Genomic DNA, 19,618 nt, shown 5'->3' with positions numbered 1-19,618 from the left:
GTCTCCCTTAGGGTGCTGGCTGCGCTCTCCAATCTGAGGTGCATGCAACAGGTGTGTAGAGCCTGGCTTGAAATCCCTGCAGCAAAAATGAACATGTAGCTGCTGCTGCTGCTGCGTCACTTCAGTCATGTCCGACTCTGTGTGACTCCATAGATGGCAGCCCACCAGGCTCCCCTGTCCCTGGGATTCTCCAGGCAAGAGTACTGGAGTGGGGTGCCATTGCCTTCTCTGATGAACACGCAGGGTGAATGACTTATCAGACTACTTGATGCCTTTGCAAAACTTAATACCATCAGGCCACATATTTTGGAAACGTTTTTAAAAATATAATACTATGAACACCGTAAAGAATTTTTATTAGACATTATCATCATCGGTTCTATAATTAAACGCTAGAGCCTCTTGATGAAAGTGAAAGAGGCGAGTGAAAAAGCTGGCTTAAAACTCAACATTCAGAAAACTAAGTCATGGCATTCGGTCCCATCACTTTGTTAGGTAGTTAGAATACGGAAAAGGAGTCCAAAATGGAGGTGGCTAAAAGACAAGGAAGGGAAAAGCCCGTGAAAACAGAACAGAGGAAGGTCAAAGGAAGGTCCGAGGACTGGAGTGAGGACTTCAGGTAGAACAGCACTTCTGACTAAGCCCAATTTGCATAGGCCAGGCCCAGGGGGAAGAAAAAAATATATAAAAAGAGGAGCCAAAGGGCTCATGCTCTCTCTCTCTCCTGCGCTCGTCTTCATGTCTTTGGATCGACGTGCCCTCATGCCTCGAAGATGGATTTTCCCGCTATCTTCTAAACAAAATAAGAGCTGTAACACTGAGCTGTAACACTGATTTGTCTAAGAGCTATAACAAGGTCCATTCGAGACCTGAGGGCTATAACACGGTCTGTCCAAGACCCGAGAGTTGTGACATGCCGAGGGGGCTTTAATGGTCGTCACTCCAAATCTTTGTTGTGACGAGACAGAACCGAGGAGCATACACTTGCCTGACAACTTCATGGCAAACAGATGGGGAAACAGTGGAAACAGTGACAGACTTTATTTTTGGGGGCTCCAAAGTCACTGCAGATGCTGACTGCAGCCATGAAATTAAAAGACGCTTGCTCCTTGGAAGAAAAGCTATGCCCAACCTAGACACATATTAAAAAGCAGAGACATTACTTTGCTAACAAAGGTCCATCTACTCAAAGCTATGGTTTTTCCAGTAGTCATATATATGGATGTGAGAACTGGACTGTTAAGAAAGCTGAATGCTGAAGAATTGATGCTTTTGAACTGTTGGAGAAGGCTCTTGAGAGTCCCTTGGACTGCAAGGAGATCCAACCAGCCCATCCTAAAGGACATCAGCCCTGAATATTCATTGGAAGGACTGATGCTGAAGCTGAAACTATAATACTTTGCTTACCTAATGTGAAGAACTGACTCATTTGAAAAGACCCTGATGCTGGGAAAGATTGAAGGTGGGAGGAGAACGGGACAACAGAGGATGAGATGGTTGGATGGCATCACCAATGTGATGGACATGACTTTGAATAAGCTCCGGGAGTTGGTGATGGACAGGGAAGCCTGGTATGCTGCAGTCCATGGGGTCGCAAAGAGTAGGACATGACTGAACAACTGAACTGAACTGAACTGAGCAGGTGCTTTTGGTAAAGGGGCATCTTACTGTCAGGGTAGAACCAACTTTGCTGCAGCATAATGACTGATGGAGGACCCTAAACCAAACATCAGACTTCTGCTGCGCTATTACACATCTGTCTCCATATGTTTGCATGCACTGGGATGTGTGTGTGTGCATGCATGTGTGTGTGCATCTGTAGAAGAGTCTAGGAGGCTCAGGTTGGGCTGGCACAGTTCCAGCACATGAGGAAGATCTGAAGGCATGATGGGTGGTGGACGAGCTCACTGAGGCTCAGGCAGTGGTCAGATCCTGAAATAAGTTAGTATATAAGTCACTTCTCCAGGACAGGTGATGTTCTTATGACGCCAATTATGCTTCATGAATGGAAGTGCCGTCCAAGGCAGTCAGTGATCCAGGTCCACCTCAGTGATGACACTGAAATGGGAGAAGCAGCACCCAGGGAGGGACCAGCATGAAGGGACTGAACACTTGGCTACTGATGCTTGCCCCCTCCTGCAGGAGTCCAGTAAAAATTGAGCAGAACACCATGGGAAAGACTATGCCTGCTTGCTACCTGCCCTCGCAATACTGTGTTGCAATAAAAAAAACCAAATCACTTTACTATTCAAATACTCAATCATCCAAGAAGCTTCTAAAATAATCCCAAAGACAAAAAGAAGAAACAAGAAAGGAGACGATACCAAATCATCATTGTGAATGAACAAATGAATTAACTGCGGAGGAAAGGCTGGCAGGATGCGAGCAAGGAAACAGTCCATGCTAACTGGCCCTCCTGGGTAAATGCTGCGAATCAGGTGAAACAGCGTCTCCGGTCAGTGCTAGGCTTCAGAGGACGTCAGACAAGCACATCCCTAATTCGGAGTAACTGCATCTTTCAAAACAGTGGAAACCAATTTCAAGTATGCTCCTGACTGTTATTGTTTTAGTCGCTAAGTTGTATCCAACTCTTTGTAACACCATGGACTGTAGCCCACCAGGCTCCTCTGTCCATGAGATTCTCCAGGAAAGAATACTGGAGTGGGTGCCACTCCCTTCTCTAGGGGATCTTCCCAACCCAGGGGTTGAAGGAGAACCCGTCTCCTGCACTGCAGGCAGGTTCTTTACCACTGAGCCACCAAGGAAGCCCATGCTCATGATGACAGATGTAATTATGCTCCAACAAGCATGGTCAGCACGTGTCCTCATGATCCGTACTTCAGCTTATCAGTAAGGACTGTCAGTGCCATGAGCCAGTACTAAATAGACATTTCTCCAAAGAAGACATACAGATGGCTAACAAACACATGAAAAGATGCTCAACATCACTCATTATTAGAGAAATGCAAATCAAGACCACAATGAGGTACCATTTCACGCCAGTCAGAGTGGCTGCTATCCGAAAGTCTACAAGCAATAAATGCTGGAGAGGGTGTGGAGAAAAGGGAATCCTCTTACACTGTTGGTGGGAACGCAAACTAGTACAGCCACTATGGAGAAGAGTGTGGAGGTTCCTCAAAAAACTGGAAATAGAACTGCCTTACGACCCAGCAATCCCACTGCTGAGCATACACACTGAGGAAACCAGAATTGAAAGAGACACATGTACCCCAATGTTCATTGCAGCACTGTTTATAATAGCCAGGACATGGAAGCAACCTAGATGTCCATCAGCAGATGAATGGATAAGAAAGCTGTGGTACATATACACAATGGAGTATTACTCAGCCATTAAAAAGAATACATTTGAATCAGTTCTAATGAGGTGGATGAAACTGGAGCCGATTATACAGAGTGAAGTAAGCCAGAAAGAAAAACACCAATACAGTATACTAAAGCATATATATGGAATTTAGAAAGATGGTAACGATAACCCTGCATGCGAGACAGCAAAAGAGACACAGATGTATAGAACAGACTTTTGGACTCTGTGGGAGAGGGAGAGGGTGGGATGATTTGGGAGAATGGCATTGAAACATGTATAATATCATATAGGAAACTAATCGCCAGTCTAGGTTTGATGCAGGATGCAGGATGCAGGATGCTTGGGGCTGGTGCACTGGGATGACCCAGAGAGATGGTATGGGGAGGGAGGTGGGAGGGGGGTTCAGGATTGGGAACTCATGTACACCCGTGGCGGATTCATGTTGATGTATGGCAAAACCAATACAGTATTGTAAAGTAAAATAAAGTAAAAAAAAAAAAAAAAAGGGGGGGGGAAAGAAATTGGTTTAGAGTCTAGAAAGCAGTGTTTTTCAGTGTCTGGGGATTCCTTGGTGACTCGGACGATAAAGCATCTGCCCGCAATGCAGGAGACCTGGGTTCAATCCCTGGGTTGGGAAGATCCCCTGGAGAAGGAAATGGCAGCCCACTCCAGTACTCTTGCCTAGAAAATCCCATGGATGGAGGAGCCTGGTGGGCTACAGTCCATGGGGTCGCAGAGTCGGACATGACTGAGCAACCTCACTTTCCTTTCACTTTCAGTGTTTAAGGTGGCAGGACACCTGGAGTTCTCAGAACTTTGTGCAGAACACCAGTGTGCTGATGTACTTCGTTTCATCACACAAATCAGAAAAAGTTTTAGGAGTGGACAATGAATACACATGTACAGTATAACAATCACACACCCATGATAAAAACCCAACCCATCAAAGCTAATGAGATCAGCAGCTTCCTACAGATTTGTCCTTATTCACTCGATGCTCTCAACGCATTTTTTCATTCTCTAGTAGGCAAGCTACAGCAGGTACTGAAGTTTTAGGAAAAATTATTTTGAGCAAGTTCGCAAAATCACAAAGATTCATTTTTACTCACTGCAGGGTAATTCTAGTGAACACATCTGAGCATCACTGTGATGGAGGAAATGAGTCTAGTGTTGCCTGAAGCAGCAGATTCAGACACATTCAGTCCATCAAAATGAGAAGCAAATTAAAACAGATTTACATTGATGAGAGAGCAGCGAGAAAAAGTGAGAGTCAGTTGGACACCATGGAGGACGGGATTCAGGACTCCTCCCCACTGGGTTCAGATTCTCCTGGAGGTTAAGTTAACAGAGTGAGTCGCTCAACAAGGACTCAAATGGTGAGATCAAGTGTGAAAGTACAAGAATACATATCTTGGACGTTTTAAAAGCTCACTTCCTGCTTCGTTTTGGGTTTTCAGCTGTCTTACGCACATGCACTCCCCATGATGCCCCCTGCCCCCCAAGGGAAAGCCTCTCATTCAGGTCCTCAGCTCCAATGTCCCTTCTCTAATCCCACCTTCACAGTGATTTGTTTTTTTTTCAGAAGCCTGTCACCGTGGCTCAAAGACTGTTCTTCAGAGATGAGGAATATCAGTTTAGGGGACTGTAAAAGGGGAGCTGAGCCAGGAGGAGCTGAAGAGGAGGGAAAAAACAGTGGCAAGATGGAGAGGAGCCAAGTGTTGACGTGTTCCACCCGACGACTGGAGATAGGTCCCAGTTTTGCCCCAAGGACCCTTCCCCACCATCACCCACCCACCTTGAGAGGGGCTCACAGTGAAGCACAAGGTCTGGTGGGAGCCAGTGGGCACTGCCTTGGCCCAGGGACGCTCAGGGTGTGGCTACACAGTGTGGTCAGAGCCATGGAGGCAGAAGCCCCACTGCTAGGTCCAGGTGTGAGCACCTCAAAGTCATTGGGGGCACTGCCCGAGCTGGGCAGTCCACCTGAAAGGGGGTCCCTGGTCCACTTCAGGGTGAGGAAAAGGGACTGCAGTGGGTGTGGGGCCATCTGCCCTGAGGACAAACTCTGGGCATGAGCTCCGAGTGGAGCTGAACTGAGAGGATCAGGGCAGCAAAAGGGATCTTTCCACTTGGAGTGTGGAGGGGGAAGAGGGAAGTGACCAGAGACAGTAAGAGGCCACCTGTCAACATGATGGGAGAGCAACAGGAGGGGGAGCTCTGGGGCCACTAGACAAGGCAGGCGCCCCCTGCCCCACTCCAAGAAGACAGAGATGTTCATCACTGTGCTACGTATTAGCATGCCAAGTTTACAGAACAGCCTAAGCTGATCCCTAACGAGACATTAAAGATTCCAGGTAAGCCAAGCTGCAGCATGCGATGTCAGAGTTGGACTATAAAGGAAGCTGAGCGCTGAAGAATTAATGCTTTTGAACTGTGGTGTTGGAGAAGACTCTTGAGAGTCCCTTGGACTGCAGGGAGAGCCAACCAGTCAATCCTAAAGGAAATCAGTGCAGAATACTCATTGGAAGGACTGACGCTAAAGCTGAAACTCCATTACTTTGACCACTTGACGCAAAGAGCTGACTCACTGGAAAACACCCTGATGCTGGGAAAGATTGAAGGCGGGAGGAGAAGGGGACAACAGAGGATGAGATGGCTGGATGGCATCACCGACTTAATGGGCATGAGTTTGAGAAAACTCCAGGAGTTGGTGATGGACAGGGAGGCCTGGTGTGCTGCAGTCCATGGGGTCGCAAAGAGTCAGACACGACTGAGTGACTGAACTGAACTGAAGCTGCAGCATGGTGAGACACCACTGTCCCACCCCAGACGACACACTGCCCAGGCTGGGGCTCAGTCCTGTCCCCCAAGAACAGGGCTGAAATATGACTCCTCAGTTCTCCTCCACCTTCCCTTCCTGGCTACAGCTGAACCTCGGTCCAGCTGCTCACACATCCTGGCTTCAGTGAACCCCACAAGGTTTCAGATGGTTTTCCTTTATGATACATATTCTACTCTAGTTCTCTTGGTTCTGGAAGGGATCCCATTTTGGGGGGAAAACTTATCACATCCATTTGGATGATTATCTTCTGGCTGAACCCTGAGTTCTAGGGGCTCACTGTGATCTTATGTGCTGATGCGAAGTGCAAGCTATGCTTACTCTGCACAATACCCACCACTTCTCAATGAAAAGGACCAGGAAAAATAAAATGCCCATTTTGTCAGGATGCAGATTCTTTGATGCTAGAAATTAAATCTAACAAATGGCCAAGAATCAGAAGTGGGAGAGATAGAAGCCAGGTTCATTTCTAACTTAAAAAAAAAAAAAAGGCTGGCCCACTGCTGCATGTTATATATGAAAGCCTATGTTAAGAGGGTAAATCTGAAGCAGTCTCATTACAAGGAGAATTTTTTTCTATTTCTTTAATTCTGATGGATGTTCTTTACACTTACTGTGGTAATTATTTTGTGATGTGTGTAAGTCAAATCACTATGTTGCACACCTTAAATTTATACAGTAGTATATGTCAATTATATTTCAAAAAAGCTGGAAGGAAGAGAAAAAGGCTGGCCATTTCTGTCTCACCTCATGGACGTCCCTGATTCTTGACTTCTGAATCCCTCGTATCATATTACCACAAGCTAATTAGTTATTAGATGCCAACATATGCCAGCCACTGTGCCAGGTGCTTGTGCCAAAAATGTGAATCTGATGAGGGTGATAAATGAGAACTGAGAAGTCAAGCTCGATAAGTCAATGGTGATACCCGCCAGAAAGAGATCCAAGGTGACAGTTGCAAAATGTCACTGCTCTGCAATTCTTCCTGCAATTCCACAGCACATTTCGAGCAAGGTGAGATCAAGAGAACATTTCAAACCAAACAATTCCTGATTTGCTTCCTGTGACGGGCAGGGCTAGCCCGAGAAATAAGGCACCAGGTTTGTATTCTGGGTAACTGTTCCTAAATGTGTACAAAACACAATCACAGCCTGAAATCACATATTCTACGTGTCAGCAGACGATCATGAGCTTGGCAGGCTTTCTAGAAATCACACTCAGGAAAACAGCAAAGTATTGTGTACAATCTAAAGGGACGAATTGTTAACAGGCTTGAGCGGGCTTGTCACAAGGGGAGAAACATGATATACAAGGGGAGAAAGCCGTCCCAGGAATAGATTGAAAAGGTAAAGAGCAAACCAAATGAGAAAGGACTGGGACAAAACTATGCACTTCATCATGACAAAGGAAAGGGACTAAACGAGATCCGGTTTCCTAGGTTTTCAGGAAGGAAGAAGTGGCCAAGCAGAAGTGATTATGAGGGAGACAGGAGCAGGGGACACGGTGGGGAAGGGAGGGGCAGGCTTGGGTGCTGACATTGTTTCTTGACTGGGTAGGGGACCTGTGATAATTAACTGAGCAGTATGCTCAAGATTTGTTTGCTTTTCTGTATGCACGCTATACTTCAAGAGTAACACTTATCTTAAAAAAGTACATACAAGAAGGACTTCAGCCTCATTTAGTGCCATCAAGGTAATGCAGGCTAATCCTTGCATTAAGAAAAAAATGTATATATATATATGTGTGTGTATATGTGTGTTTATATATATATAAAGTATGTCTTTGATAGCATTAGAGAGACAAAGTAGGAAGGAACTACAGGATCTTTTAGAGAAAAAGGAAATTCAGAGAGATGAGCCTAATGTTTGGGGCAGCTTTTCTTTGAAGGGCATGTGCCAATGTCTGAAAAGGTAGCTGATGTAGTGGGGTCATCTTTGGATAACCCTAGAGAGCAAGAGAATAAAAACAGAAGTCCAGGTCCACCAAGGAAGAGGAACCCTAATAAATGATCCACACTTGGAACTGGATACTCGGGGCTACTTTCTACAGATAAGGGTGAAACAGATAGTCTGGCCCTCAGAGGGACCAAAGCCTGGCTTCAACCCAACTCACTCCTCAGACCTGGGTGAATGTGACCCAGGACTGCTTCTGCCCGAGGTGCTGCCAGGAGCAAATGTAAATCCTCTTTAAGTTTCTTCCTGAAACTCATGTATTTTATATATATAAAAGTCATTCCAAAAAAGAGCAGAGAAAAAAGGGGACATAATTATCGACATAGCAGAAATTCTAAAATACAAATTTATGCCCACAAATTTGAAAACTTAGGAAAATGAATCTCTTTCTAGTATACTACATATTTTCAAAATCGACTCAAAAATATATGAAAACCTGAACATACAGACGAGCATTTAAGAATCAGAATAAGTAATCAAACAAAAATGGAGAGAACTTTCATCAGCAGACCTGTTCTGCTGGTGAAAGCAGCTCTCCCGCTGTAGCCTTTCAAGTGCCCCTCAGTCTCCCCTACCCTGGCTCCACTCCAGGTCCCCACCTCTTCTGACCGAGGCCAGCAGCCTATGATGAGATGGCTGGCAGAGGTGGGACATTGGGTTGAGGCTGGCCAATGGACAGTTTTTTCAACGTCTGTTCACATGCCAGGTGACAATGGCTGTAATTACTGCCTACTTTGCTGACAATCGGGTCTCGGGATTCCTGTCCTCTTGAAAACCTGGTTATGAACTTTAAAAATTTAAACCAAAATAAAGATAAGAAAAGCCTCAGCTATGTCAGATCAAAACAGGTGAGCTAACAGGAGAGGCACAGGCAAGCCTGGAGAATGAAATGCCAGGTAGAACTTGAAGGGGACGCACTGCCCACCCCAACCCCACACTGGCACTGGGCTATTTTTTCCATAAGTGTGACACAGGACCTTTCTTTGAGGGAAAATGCCCGAATACGTGGAGTGGCGAGAAAAAGCTCAGGGGAGCACCTGAATTGAGGGGCAGAGGTCATGTCCAGGAAAAATGAGGCGTAATGAAGACAAACGAGCAACAGAGAGCAGACATCTGAAGGTCTTATCACGCTGGAAGAAACACTGCACTTACCAACATGCTTCCAGTGCCTCTTAAAGTAAACTCTGGGCCAACTGGAAAGTTGTAACAGTTGTAAACCATTACTCCAGGCAACATGGCTCCAGCAGCAAGTCTTTTCTCAGATGCAAGAACTTCCTTCCTAAACTTAACTTTTGAGAGGGGCAAAATTAAAATCACTGGATGAGACTCCAACTATATGACTGCATTTTTCTGACCCTGAGAAACCAAGGCTTTCATTTGACTTAGAGTAAAAGGCAGCATTACATTCTGTTTTCAGGCATGCTCCATGGGGAGAAAGAACAAAGCAACTTTACAAGTACTTTGTTCAAGCTGGAAGAAAGGCATATAGCACTCCACCAGGTTATATGAGGCTGGGAGGCACCAAAATCAATATGGACAGAGCCAAAGGTCAAAACACCGCTGCTTGGTTTTCTTTTTCTAATTAAAGAATCTATTTGCTTCTTGAGCGTCCTCATTCAACCTTAAGAAATATTATCCTTGATGACACTCCAGTTATGCAGGCAGTGGAGAGGGTTATCAACAGACAGTTATGAGTGCAGACTCTGGACCCAGACAGCTAGTTCAAAGCACACTGAGCCACTCTGTGACCCTGAACACAACCTCACTGTGTCTCCGTTTCCACCTCTGTAAGACGGTGATGACAACAGGAATAAACATACTGTTATAAATAAAGCTCTCACAACAGTTCCTAGCACAGAGTTGATGCTACTGAAAGGAACATCATACTGGCTGTGGTTTATGTGTTCAAGCACAGAAACTGGGAGCATGAGTCTGGCATCTGCCAGTCAGTCTGGATGTAAGCTGCACCTCCAGCCAGCTGTGTGACCTGGGAAGGTTATTAATCTCTCTAAACCCCACGTGAAACACTCTATTTGGCATCTGCAGCACAAGCTTGGCCCTCGGTTCTCTGCACTCTTCATTGCAGACTCTCCCCAGACACCTTTTCTGGTTCCTTCTGAGCTTCCTGACACTGAATGTGGAGCCAAGCCTTGGGCTGCTTTCCTATGCATGTTTATTTCCTAATGTTCCTCTTGGGGTCCATGGGGCTTTAAAATGCATTTATACTATGATGCTTTAGTAGAGCTGCAGGATATAAAGTCTACAGGCAAAAATTAGTTGCATTTCTATATAATGAACAATCTAAAAGGGAAACTAAGAAAATAATCCCATTTACAATAGCATCAAAAAGGACAAAATACTTACAAATAAACTTAACCAACTAAGCTAAAGACGTATTTGTACATTGAAAACTACAAAACACTGTTGAAAGAAATTAAACACAAATAAATGGAAAGACAACTCATGTTCATGGATTAGAAGACTAATATTGTTATAACGTATATGCTACCCAGTGCGATCGACAGATCCAATGTAATTCCTCAATCTCCCAGCATAATTTTTTTTTTTTACAGAAAAAGCAAATAATCCTAAAATTCATATGGAACCACAAAGGAATCTGAGTAACCAAAATAATATTGAGAAAAAAGAATGAAGCAGGAGAACACACAGTCTCATTTTAAAACATATTATAAAGCTACAGAAATCAAAACAGCATGGTACTGGCATAAATACAGACATATAGACAAACGGAACAGAATAAATCAATGCATATATAGCCACCCTTATCTGGACAAAAGTGTCAAGATAGGGAAAATACACAATGGGGAAAAGTCAATCTCTTCTTCAAGCGGTGCTGGAAAACTGGATAGCTATAGGAAAAAAAAAAAAAAACAAAACTTGATCCTTATATTACACCAAATATGAACTCAAAATGGATTAGAGACGTAAATGTAAGACCTGAAACTACAGAACTCCTAGAAGAAAACACAGGGGGAAAACAGCTTGACACTGGTCTTAGCGAAGATTTCTTGGTTATGACACTAAAACCACAGGCAATGAAAGCAAAACTAGGTAAGCGGGACTATTTCAAACTGAAAATATTCTACACAGCAAAGGAAACCAGCAACAAAATAAAAAGGCAACCTAGTGAATGGGAGAAAATAATTGCAAATCATATGGCTGACTGGGGTCAATATCCAAAATACATAAAGAATCCACACAACTTAATAGCAAAAAATCCAAGCTTCTGAATGAAAAAAATGGGTAGAAAATCTGAATGGGCATCCTTCCAAAGAAAATAAGTACAGCCAACAAGTACATGAAAAGGTGCTCAACATCACTGATCTTTAGGGAAATGCAAATCAAAACCACAATCAGGTATCTTCTTATACCTGTAAGAACTGCTATCATTAAAAAGACAAGAAATAATAAATGTCAGCAAGGATATAAAGGAAAGGGAATCCTCTGTGCACTCTTGGTTTGAATACAAACTGGTACAGCTGCTATGGAAAACAGTATGGGAATTCCTCAAAAAATTAAAAATAGAACTACCATATGACCCAGGAATTTCAATTCTGGGTATTTATCTGAAGGAAATGAAAACACTAACTTAAAAAGATATATACACCCCCATGTACACTGAAGCATTATTTGCAACAGTCAAAATACAGAAGAAACTTAAGTGTCCACTGATGAATGAATAGATAAAGAAATTGTGGTATATATTTACAATGGAATATTATTCAACAACAAAAAGAAGGGAAATCCTGCAATTTGTGACAACATGGATGAACTCTGAGGGCATTATGCTAAATGAAATAAGTCAGTCAGGGAAAGACAAACGCTGTATGATCTTACATATAGAATCTAAAAAAAAACCAAAACCTGAATTTTATGGATACAGAGAACAGACTGGCAGTCTAGTGGTTGCCAGAGGTGGGTAAAGGGTGGGAGGAGGCTAAATGGATGGAGGCAGTAAAATGCACAAACTTCTAGTTATAAAACAAGTTCTGGGGGTGTAATGTAGAGCATGATGACAACAGTTAAGAATACTGTATATATGAAAGTTGCTGAGAGAATAAATCCTTACAATTTTCACAATAAGAAAAAAGATTTAACTATGTGTGGTGATGGATCTTACTAGCCTTACTGTGATGATCATTTCCAATGCATAGAAATGTCAAATCACTACTCTGTACACCTGAAACTAATGGAAGGCTATGTGTCAATTGTATCTCAATTAAAAAACATAGAAATATCTTCAAATGAAGGAAAATGAGCCTCCCAAAAGTTAACCTTTCATCAACATGCTGGAACAAGTGGATATCCAGTGCAAAAAAAGAAAAAAGAACTTAAACACAGACATTATACCCTTCACAAAAATTTACTCAAAATGGTTCATAGTTCTAAATGTAAAACACCGAACTATAAAACTCCTCAGAGATAACATAAGAGAAAACCTAGATGACCTTGGGTATGGAAATGACTTTTCCATACCCAAAGATATGGATCCATGAAAGAAGTAATTGACAAGCTGGACTCTATTAAAATGAAAAATTTATATTCTGCAAAAGATAATGTCAAAAGAATAAGACAACCTACACACCAAGAAAAAATATTTGCAGCAAAAGACATATTTGATAAAGGACTGTTAACCAAAATATACAGAGAACTCTCAAAATTCAACAGTAAGAAAATATAGCAACTCAATTAAAAGTAGGCCAAAGACTTTAAGAGAGAACTCACCAAAGATGATGTATGTATAGCAAATAAGTATATGGAAAGATGTCCCACATCATATGTCACCAGGGAAATGCAAACTAAGACAATAATGACGGGGATTCCCTGACGGTCCAGTGATTATGCCTCTGAGCTTCCACTGCAGGAGGCGCTGGTACCATTCCTATTCCAGGAACTAAGATCCCACATGATGCGTAGCATGGCCAGTAAACAAACAATAAATAAGAGTGAAACAACAATAAGACACCACTGCACACCTGTGAGAATGCCCCAAATTCAGAACAGTGATGACACCAAATGCTGGTGACGATGGGCAGTGACAGGAACTGCCACCCAATGCAAAATGCTACAGCCATTCTGGTAGACAGTTTAGAAGTCTCTTAAAAAAACTTACAAAAGTAATGGGAATACTAGAAGAAACAGGGAACGGAGCAGAAGAAATATCTGAAGAAATAACGGCTGAGAATTTTCCAAATAAACCAAACCACAGATCCTGGAAGCTCAGAGAACACCAAGCAGGACAAACACCCAAAACAGCACACCAAGGAACATCGTAACAATCCTTAATGTGTGCATGCAACAGGGTATCAAAATACATAGGCAAAAACTGGTAGAACTGCAAGGAGGAATAGATAAGCCCACTATTACAGTTGAATATTTTAACACACCTCCATCAGTAACTGATACATCCAGCAGGTAAAGAGTCAGCAAGGATATAGCTGAAGTGGAGAGCACCATTAATTAACCTGATCTAACTTACATGTACAGGATACTTCATCCAGTAACAGTAAGATACACATTCTTCTCAAGCTCGCATGGAACATTTGCCAAGACAAACCACACTGTGGGTCATAAAACACACCTCAACAAAGTTTTAAGAACAAAAATCATAGAAAGAATGCTCTCAGATCAAAAGAAAATTAATAACAAAGATTATAGGAAATCTAAAAGTGGAGATTAAATAGCACATTTCTAGATAACATGTGAATCAAAGAAGTCTTAAAAGAAATTTTAAAATATCTTGAATGAAAATACAACTTACCAAAATTTATGAGATGGAGTAAAAACAGTGCTTACAGAGAAATTTATAACATTGAATAGATGTTTTAGAAAAGAGGGAAGATCTAAAATAAATAAGCTAAGCTTCTACCCTAGGGAATGAGAGAAAAAGAGCAAATTAAATCCAAAGCAAGCAGGAGAAATCACAAAATTTAGAGGAGAAATCAATGAAATTCAAAATAAGAAAGAAAATCAACAAAACAAAAAGCTGGTCCTTAAAAAAACTGGATACATTACACCTCTAGCCATTTTATCTGCAAGACTCTTCCTCTCCATCATATGCCACCTGGCCACAGGAGGGCCCCACCAGCCTCACTGTGCTGTCCACACTGCAGGTGCAGGGATCCCACAGGGGCACACCAGGGGCGGGAATATCAGGGGCCATCTCAGAATCCTGGCTCGCTCGTGGCTAAGTCATCCTGACAACACCGTTTCTCCTAAATCAAGTGATTTGCCATATTACCCTTCTCTCAAAATAGTCTTCAACTGCTCTGCAGAACAAAGAGATGAACTATATGTACACTAACTGCACATTGAAGGCCTTTCTCAACCACGGTGACATTCCAAACCTCCACTCTGACAGCTGCTCCTGGACAAGCCTTCAGCCAGGCCCTCTGCCTGCCCCCCAGCCCCACCCCTTGTGTTCTCTGTACCTGCACTCTTTCTTCAGACCCATTCCACCCCTTACCCTCCTCCTCTGTACTCAAAGCCTGGACATCCTTCAAGATGCTGTATCAACACCTGTATAAACCTCTCCCAACCCTTTGGACTCACACCGAGCTTATCTCTATTTGAATTTGTCTTAAAGTATTGTGATAGGTTACAAAAACTGACCATAAACTTCTCATTGCAGGGTACACACCCTTTGCAATGCAACTCTGCCACTCATCTTAACAAGAGATGGGCTGTCTTTATTTACCTCTTGACTCTGCACTGGGCCCTGTGGGCACTCTTTAGACAATGAGACGTTAGCAAACAGGATGCAAGCTGATACTTAAAGAGCATCTGTGCACTGGACTTCTCTCCTGCTGTCTAGGGAACTCCGCTACCTCTCCCAGGGTGACTGAGGCTGAACTAATCCCCCAAATGAGGGACAAGTGGCCAAGTTATCCCTGTAGTCCCAAATGACACAGGGTCAACCACCTGTCACATGACAAATAACGAATATCTACTGTTCCAAGTCCTGGAGCTTTGGGCCAAACTTTGTAGTGAACTGCTCACTCCTTAAGAAAATACAAGATTCAAGGTCCTCCTTTTTAACATTTCTTTTACCCAGCTTCATCCTAGTAAGTGTGCTGTGAGAAAGGTTAATTACAGCTTGTAATTACAGCTCAGGTGCAGGAATCACAGCATGGCGCTCTACATCTGGAGGTGTCCGTAAAAGAAAGCAGAGAAGCTTCTAAAGGTGGAAGCACACCCAGTGTCCATCAACAGGTGAGTGGATAAACAGAATGTGGTTTATCCATACATTGGAATACAATTCAGTCATAAGAATAAAAGAAAGTTCTGAGACATGCTACAGCGTGGACCCACGGGGAAACCAAAATACTTGTGTGACTTGCTTTCTTGCGAGACTCATTTTATTGTGTCTCTACAGTATCTCCGAGGCATGCCTGAAGTCATCATCATCAATCTCAGCAAATCGGAGGGTCCAGTTTCCTGTTCAACTCCTGCTATCTTCCTTTGTCCCACCTCTTCACCTTTGTTAACTAAAATTCATTCTAGTAACTTTTCTCAGGCCCTCAACAGATACTAAAGTAAACGGAGAAGCTCTGAGGCTAGGGCGGTATTTTGTAAATATGAAGTCACAGGCTCAGATTAATAAATAACCCTCTGAGCCAAGGAGAAGAGCAAAGGCTGGAGAGAAAGGAAGAAAATACAGGGAATCAAGAGATGTGGGAAGTCTGCGAGTTAACCAGAACTACTTAAAACCACTGTAAGGAAAAAAATAAAACCACTGTCAATCTGTGCTTGGGGAGGACTTTCACCACAGAAGATCAACAGACTCAGATTTAGTAACATGGACACAGAAAACCAGCATCACCAACTCATCTTTTATTCTGAGGGCATTCTATTAAGATTAACCTTCAAAAATTCCTCAAATGCTTATTTTCCAACAATTTTTGGTAAAATATACCCCAAAATTTCAAGAAGATTGGTTTTAGAGTCACAAGAAACAGTCATTCATATATAATAGGAGATAGAACATCATTAATTATACTCAACCTATTCATTTCAAAAAAGGACCAAGTCCTGAGTAAGTCCACTACTCCTCCTACCAAAATACCAACTTGTGCAAGAACTGCTATAAAAAGAAGGCAGCAAATACCACCTGAAATAGAAACATTCTCTTCTTAGTAATAAAGTTTCTAATGATGTAGTACATAATAACCCATACCTCCTCAATGAGAGGCAAGTATCATTACTAGAAAAAACCCATCAGGCTTGCCTCTGCTATAAAGCCAATCTCCCAAGGATGGGCACCACAATGGTTCTTCCATCTACAGCACAAGTACTTTGTACTTAGGTGCTCTTAATAAATATTTCTTAAACATCAGTTTGAAGTCCATTAGACTATAAACTTTTCATTCTAAATAGGTAATGAGTGGTAAGAGGCAATAGATATAGAAAGCTACAATGGTAGTTTAAAGAAAACATACACCCTCATGTGCAAGAAATCCACTTGGCTTTCCACTGTTGCTGGGAATGCTGGAGAGCGAGTGACGGCATCACAGTGTCACATCAAGGTGGGATGGGGGCAGGGAGGCTGTATGGAGGGTGGGCCCCCAGCCTGGGTGTCAATCCTACACCCCTAGCCTTGGTGTCCTCATTTTATTTTTTAGGCCACTCTGTGTGGCATGGGATCTTGGTTCCCTGACCAGCAACTGAACTCAAGCTCTGGGAACTCAAGCCCCCTGGTTGGGAGCATGGAGTCTTAGCCACTGCACTGCCAGGGGAGTCCTAGTGTCCCACCTTAGATGGTGAGCTCTACTCTGTGTTGTTCACTTAGGTTCCTTGTACCCCTAAGACATTTGATGCTATTAGTGCTGCCCTTATTGCAGAACTGATTCTCAACATGTTGTTTCCATGTTTCCTACAACTCCACTATCTCCAATCAACAGCGAACCTGGGTTTCTTGCATTGCAGGTGGATTTCTTTACTGTCTGAGCCACCAGGGAAGCGCGTGAAAAAAAAAAATCACATATGAATTTTTATGACTTGGATTTTAGTGCTCAAAATATGTAACATTGACACTCTTCTTGAACCTTAAAATCTCCAGTGTCCTCATATTTACACTCAGAAAAGGAAAGCTGCCTTACATATACACTTACTAAAACTTGTTAATGCATATTTAATTGTATCACAAAAATGACACAAAGAAACGGGATAGAAGGATTAAGCAAATTAATTAATTAGATACAAAGTTCTCAGTCTCAAAAATTGAATTCCCAAAAGTTTAAGTGTTTGTCACCTGTGTTACTACAAGTCCAAAATGACTGGTTTTCTAAAAGAATGGTGGGTAAGAAGTGGAGGGAATTACTTATGAATTAACCAGGGATTCTTTAGATATCATTATAAACTGCCAGTCACCATGATTTCAATGATATTCAGACTTTTAAAGCTATTTCATTAAAAAAAAGAAACTAGTTCTTATCCAAAAGACTATGAGAATTAAGGAACTTATACACTTATAGCTGAGTGTTCAATAATATACTCCCAGTGGAATGGTCTCTAAAAATATCTATAATTAAAACTGAACAGTGAAAAAAAATGAATGACTTACTCCCTTGCTTGCAAGTTAGTGAAGGACTCATTTGGTGAATCAGGAGTGCTTGGGACTTGCAAAATACAGTTAGGTTTTCTGGTGGATGGGGCATCTCTTTCTTGCTCAGAGTGGATTACATTTAAGGTCTCTGTTCCATCTTCTTGCTCCATTGTGTCTCCCATATTTGGCTGTGGTTCTGGACTCTTTAAAATCAGATCATCTTCGCTTACAGAAACTGTGAGGTCACTGCTGCTGCTCAAACTCTCCTCCTCCTGCTCTTCCTGCTTTTTTCTGAAGGGCTCCTGTGACAGTGAGTCCTCGCAAGGAAGGTGATCTGTAACGGAACATGAACAGATGGCCGATCACTGACTTCAGGGAGCTGAAAGAGGTAAGATGCTCTACCTGTCAGAGCAGAACTACTCATCAGCTAGGAACATGCAGAAACAATCCACAAGTAACTGTGGTGTTTTTTTAAGGCCCATTAAAAATATTTTAAAAATATCACAGTGGGTTTAAAAATCAGAGAATTTGTTTGCAAAGGTACTTCTGTGGACATACTTAAGAACACATTAGAATGGAATTCATTGGCACAGTCACTACTTTGTTTTGGGACAGATACCACAAGACGGTATTTTGTATTTTTAACACCCATCACCACCCAGAAAAACAAAATACTGACAAAAATCAGCAAACCATCTTAGCCTCTCAGCCCACCTGAGGAAGCTTCCCTGGCAGGGGGCTTCTCTTGAGGACACTCGTTTTCAGATGCACAGGATTCTGAGCCTGACAGCGGAGAGACTGGCGGTCTGGCTCTTTCTTCCTCGACTTCAATATGCTCCCGTGTCAGTACTTCTCCCTGTGATCCCTCTGATCTCCCAGAACTGTCACACTTTAAATCAGTGGTTCTGTTCTCTGGACTTAATCTCTCCCATAACGGGGAATGGAGTTCGGCCGACTTTTTGCCTTCAGATAAATTACTCTTGCCCTGACGTGCGTTGCTTCCTATCTCAAAGCAATGAGTTTGTTCCTCCTCAGACAATGCGCCGGCTGTGACTGGCATTTTCTCACCAATCTGAAGAGATGTCTTTCCATCTATTTTGTCAGACTTATTTAAGCACTGTGTGTCACCAGGAGTTTGTACTACATGGCTGTCTGTCACATCACTGCTCTGGGCTGTCTGCCGGTGTGAATGTGGGTCAGGAATTAAAAAGTTCTTTGTGGGTTGGGGAGATTTCCGCTCTGTGGTAAAATCTGCAATGCCTGAGACAGCTGACATCTGGCGGCCCATAAAGATGGTTGCTGGTTGATACAATCCTCTTGACATGGCTGTCCCTGAGTTAATTTCTGCTGGCATTACAACCTGCAGCCCCAAACGACATAAGAGTTAAACATGCTGTCTATGAACTATAAGGTTATTTAGGTTGTTTTCAGGAACAAAATGAGGTAAGGAAGCATGACCAATGAAATCAACACCTACCATGTTTCATGAAACTCATTGTGTTTTGTTGTTGTTCAGTCGCTATAGTCAAAGCTATGGTTCTCCCAGTAGTCATATACGGATGTGAGAGTTGGACCACAAAGAAGGTTTCTATACATTAATGATGAAATATCAGAAAAGGAAAATAACTGTCTCATTCATAACTACATAAAAATACCTAGGAATAAATATAACCAAGGAAGTGAAGGATGTCATGTTGAAAACTATAGAACATTAATGAAAAACACTGGAAAAGACACAAATAAGTAGAAAGATAGTCTGTGCTCATGGACTGGAAGAATTAATATTGTTAAAAGGGCCATATTCCCTAAAGCAATCTACAGATTCAATGTAATCCTTATCAAAACTCGTGGAATTTTTCACAGAATCAAAGCAATCTTAAAATTTCTGTGAAAACACAAAAGACCCAAATAGCTAAAGCAATCTTGAGAAAGAAGAGCAA

At 42.5% G+C, this 19,618-nt stretch overlaps 1 protein-coding gene across 2 annotated transcripts in view; it reads right to left on the bottom strand.

The window, feature by feature from the left end:
* Positions 1 to 19,618, bottom strand: part of KIZ (kizuna centrosomal protein) — an 87,909-nt gene that overhangs the window by 47,066 nt on the left and 21,225 nt on the right. For both annotated transcript variants that reach the window (XM_052651020.1, XM_052651021.1), the window contains 2 exons: positions 18,393 to 19,038; positions 17,697 to 18,012 (listed from right to left, as the gene is read on the bottom strand). In XM_052651020.1, coding sequence (XP_052506980.1) covers positions 17,697 to 18,012; positions 18,393 to 19,038 — 962 coding nt within the window. The remainder of the gene's footprint in view (positions 1 to 17,696; positions 18,013 to 18,392; positions 19,039 to 19,618) is intronic.

This window comes from Budorcas taxicolor, chromosome 13, assembly GCF_023091745.1.
Source record: "Budorcas taxicolor isolate Tak-1 chromosome 13, Takin1.1, whole genome shotgun sequence".
Taxonomy (NCBI): domain Eukaryota; kingdom Metazoa; phylum Chordata; class Mammalia; order Artiodactyla; family Bovidae; genus Budorcas; species Budorcas taxicolor.
This window is presented reverse-complemented; position numbering and strand designations above follow the sequence as displayed.